General features: G+C 35.2%; 1 protein-coding gene across 2 annotated transcripts in view; it reads left to right on the top strand.

The window, feature by feature from the left end:
* LOC125037456 (ribosomal oxygenase 1-like) overlaps positions 1 to 211 on the top strand; it is an 11,423-nt gene extending 11,212 nt beyond the window's left edge. For both annotated transcript variants that reach the window (XM_047630602.1, XM_047630601.1), the window contains exon 13: positions 25 to 211. In XM_047630602.1, coding sequence (XP_047486558.1) covers positions 25 to 102 — 78 coding nt within the window. In that variant the 3' untranslated portion in view covers positions 103 to 211. The remainder of the gene's footprint in view (positions 1 to 24) is intronic.
* The last annotated feature ends 4,158 nt before the right edge of the window (positions 212 to 4,369 follow it).

Here is a 4,369-nt window from a genome sequence, read left to right on the forward strand (position 1 = left end):
TTCCTTTTTTTTTTTTTTTTCCAGATGGCAGTCGTAAGTGGCCTTTGGGAGAGAGGCCTTCTGGTAACATCCCAACCCCTAGACGCTTCGTACGATGACTAACCTGCGTGTAAAATGAATCGTTTGGAAGTGGAGTGGATGAAATACTGGAAGAGTATCTGCCATTTGTGAAACTTGGTGACAACAATAATGATTTGTTGATGGAACTGGAGATTTTCATTTTTTTATTTCCCTTTTATTCAAAAAAAAAAAAAAAATTGTTACTAAGTTGAAAGTTATCTTCTTTTGTCTAGGTTTTCTTTGTTATACTTCAGTTTGCATATTCTGTTTTTAAAAATATGTAAATACAAACCAGGAGATTTTTTCTGAGTAGGTTTTTATAATGTTTAAATGGAAAATTTGGAAAATACAGACACTGATGTATTACAAGAAAGTTTCAAGTAATGCAAATCAATGAAAGAGAAGTTTGATTGAAAATGTTTAAGAATTATTTTAAAGCGTCTTTCATAAATGCATGCTTTTCTAGATATTGACAAATCCCATGTATACCCATACCTTACGCATTTTTTGTACAGAGATGTATGATGTTCAGTGACAAAAATCCTTTATAAGAAAATCACTTGAAATTAGTTAATTTCTTTTTATACCCTAGTGCTATTTTGAGTGCCATTATAGCCAGCATAAAAAGAAGTGGAAATGAAATGAATTTATCATTTTTTTTCATTATACAGGGCATTATTAGATTATTATGACAGTTTGGTGCATGATAGTTTCCTGGCTTTTGTTTTTATATTATTATGGTATTATATAATGGTATATTTTCCTTTCAAGGAAAGTTAATCAAGAAAAGGTAAAAGTACCTTTGTGTAGGACTGTTCATTCGAAGGTGTAGAGAAGGTAGTACATGAAGCAAATACTGTGGTATTCCAGTGAGATAATCATTCATTTCATGTACCATCTTGAGAAATACTGAATCAGGACCTCATTTCAGTATGTAGATTCAATACAGATAAAGTCAGATTGATGTCATTTGCTGTAGTTTGAATATCAAGGATTACAGAACCAAATATATCATTTATACATTTATTCACTGGGATTACAAAAGTGGAATAAAAATCATACTAATTAATTGCTTATGAATATCCCTAAAATGCATTTTCAATATAAAAGTTAAAAGACTTGCACCATAAAAAAAATCTTTGATACGAATCTCACAGATAAAAGTAGTGTAGGAAATGTACAGGATCACAGCTGCATTTTTCCCATTAATAAACAAGGTCTTTTTTCTTTTTTTTTCTTTTTTTTCTTTTTTCACTCAACTAAATTTCCCGTTGATTTTCCATTGCTTGGATCCTAAGTAGCCTCTTGCGGTTCTCCGTCTTGCGAATGTGTTGTGTCCCCCACACGACGATGCACATCATGAGTACAAGCACCCCCACTACAACAGCTGCCATAGTTACAAAGACCTCCCACGTCTGACTTTTCAAATATGTCATGAAATCCTCTTGTGCTAGAGTCTGCACTCTGATGATTTTCTTGGTGATGATATTTGGCTCCGGCCTCGAGCTCTGTGCTGGGTTGGGTTTGGGTTTAGTTTAAGGTCGTTTACCTGTTGTCTGTCTATGTCTGTTGAGTGTGACTGAGTTTCTGCAGGAACATTAGTTATGTCGCCACTAAGTCCCAAATTCTTGAGATTTTTGGTATTTATCTGTGTCTGTGAGGAAATGTGCAATGATTTGTTGAGCTCAAGGTGGAATATGTAACTAGTAAGGGAGTACAGAATGCTAGCAGAATTTCCATCTACCAACCTTCCTTTCAGGTGAAAGTTCTCTTCCAGTTTACTGGACTTTTTAGGCAATGTAGTAACCTCTTTATTCCCTATTATAAGTTTGATCACATTGTCACTTATGTTGAGGAGTTTGTCAGTGAAGGTGTGAATTTCACTCAGGAGCTTGTCATTTGGCATTTCTTTATTTTCATGAAGGAGAGAACGGTCAGCTTTTTCATGGAGCTCTTGGGTGATGCTTTTCTCTGTTGTGCCTTTGATGCTGTCATCGTCACTGTATGTCGTATCATCAGTGAATTTATCTTTTATGTCAGTTTTATCGTCATCCTCTGTAATCTGGTCGATTTTATCAATATTCCCAACAGTAGTATAACTACTGCTCTCCTCATCATTATATATATCAATATCATCATATACGTTATCATCATCACTGTCATAAGTGTTCACGTCATCATCTTTCCGAGAAATATCTCCTGATTCCGCAGAACTTTCAGAGAAGTCATTTACATTATCATGCCTACTTGTGTCACCTTTCAATGAAGTCTTACTTTCAGACGTATCAGAAAGTTTCTCCTTAGATGCAGTGGGTCTCTCATCACCACCCTCGAAATTCTTTTTAACCTCTGGTAATTCTTTGGATAATGAGTCAATGAGATGTCCTTCAAAATATTTCGTATTCAGAACATTTAGATCAGGCTCTGCCAATTTTGAACTTTTGGAAGGCCAATCTATTTTATCAGAGATGTCGTGGATTTTGGAATATCTGGATGAGTGGGAGGGGTCTTGCCAATCAGGGTAGTGCTGTGGGATTTGAGTGTCGTTGAATTCTAAGAAATTGTGATAGACTGTCCACAGCAGAATGGAGCTGACTACAGACACTGTGGCGAGGGTAAACATTCTGGGTTTATGGCTGAAAATAGAAAGAAACAGCTATGATAAGCTTAGCACCTATGTATTAAACCAAATCCAGTGGGCATGACATGTATGTACATGCCATGCCCACTGTGAGTTTATTCATTGTTTTTACACATAGATGTCTACACTTGTACCAAGTCACCAAAAACGAATATTGCCTGTCTTGCCTCTTTACCCTTTTCCTTGATTTTCAAAAATATTTTATATTGCTGTTCCTAATGTCTACAACATTGTAGTAATTATAGTCTATAATAAAAATACCCAAATGATACCCAAAGCATTTGTAAAAAAAGTTTTTCCCGCCAATTCAAAAAAAGGTGAAATTGGGTATGGTCACAAGGTCTACTAATGGACTCCTTTGTGGCTAAGCACTAGCAGAGGCATCTATGTGCAGAGACATTTCACAAAAAAAAAATAAAAATGAGCACTGCATTTTCCCAGCAGCATTGAGTTGATAATGTGAATATAATAATAAAGGTAACACTATTTGTATCGTGAATCAAAGAGATAATATTTGAATTTCTCATCCAGTAAAAATTTCTCATGCTAAGTCTGGGAAGCTGAAGATATATTTGTAATTTACTTGTATTTTCATATTCTGTTTTTTATCAAGTGTCATTATATCTAAGAAAAAACATGCAAAAGATTATTATTTTTTGGATAGTTTGTCTCCTAAGCAAGATTAGCAATTACTTTTTTACTGTCATAGCAACAAAAACCACAAAGATATAGTGTCTGTAATAGATATTATCTAAAAAAAAAAAAAAAAACAGTAACTCAACCAAGCTGTGTTTTACTCTTCTAGAAAGAAAAATGATCATATGTATATATTGTGTTTATTCACTCCATTAACATTAACAGGTATTAAATAAATTCTATCCAGTTGAATTTATCAACTAAAACATACAGAAATCAGAATTGAACATGCTGTGTCTTGGAATTTAGTAAATTATATTTCCATATATTTTACTTTATTAAATCAAACTTTTATCCTTTGGCTTAAAAGTTAGAATATGTCGTTAACCCTCATTTGTAATCAAAGTCGCATGGTCTACTATTTCAGGAATGTATTATTTAAAAACCTATCAAGATTTTCAGGTTTATCAATCATTCATGAATTCACTAACAATCTGCAATGGTGACAATAACACTAAAAATAAATACTAAAACTAGATTCTACAGTGGTTTCTCTTTATATAACTCACTCACTCACTCACTCACTCACATCACTCACTCACTCACATCACTCACTCACTCACTCACTCACATCACTCACTCACTCACATCACTCACTCACTCACTCACTCACATCACTCACTCACTCACTCACTCACATCACTCACTCACTCACTCACTCACTCACATCACTCACTCACTCACATCACTCACTCACTCACATCACTCACTCACTCACTCACTCACTCACTCACTCACTCACTCACATCACTCACTCACTCACATCACTCACTCACTCACTCACTCACTCACATCACTCACTCACTCACTCACATCACTCACTCACTCACTCACTCACTCACTCACATCACTCACTCACTCACTCACTCACTCACTCACATCACTCACTCACTCACATCACTCACTCACTCACATCACTCACTCACTCACTCACTCACATCACTCACTCACTCACATCACTCACTCACTCAC

Source organism: Penaeus chinensis, chromosome 23 (assembly GCF_019202785.1).
Source record: "Penaeus chinensis breed Huanghai No. 1 chromosome 23, ASM1920278v2, whole genome shotgun sequence".
In the NCBI taxonomy this organism is placed as follows: domain Eukaryota; kingdom Metazoa; phylum Arthropoda; class Malacostraca; order Decapoda; family Penaeidae; genus Penaeus; species Penaeus chinensis.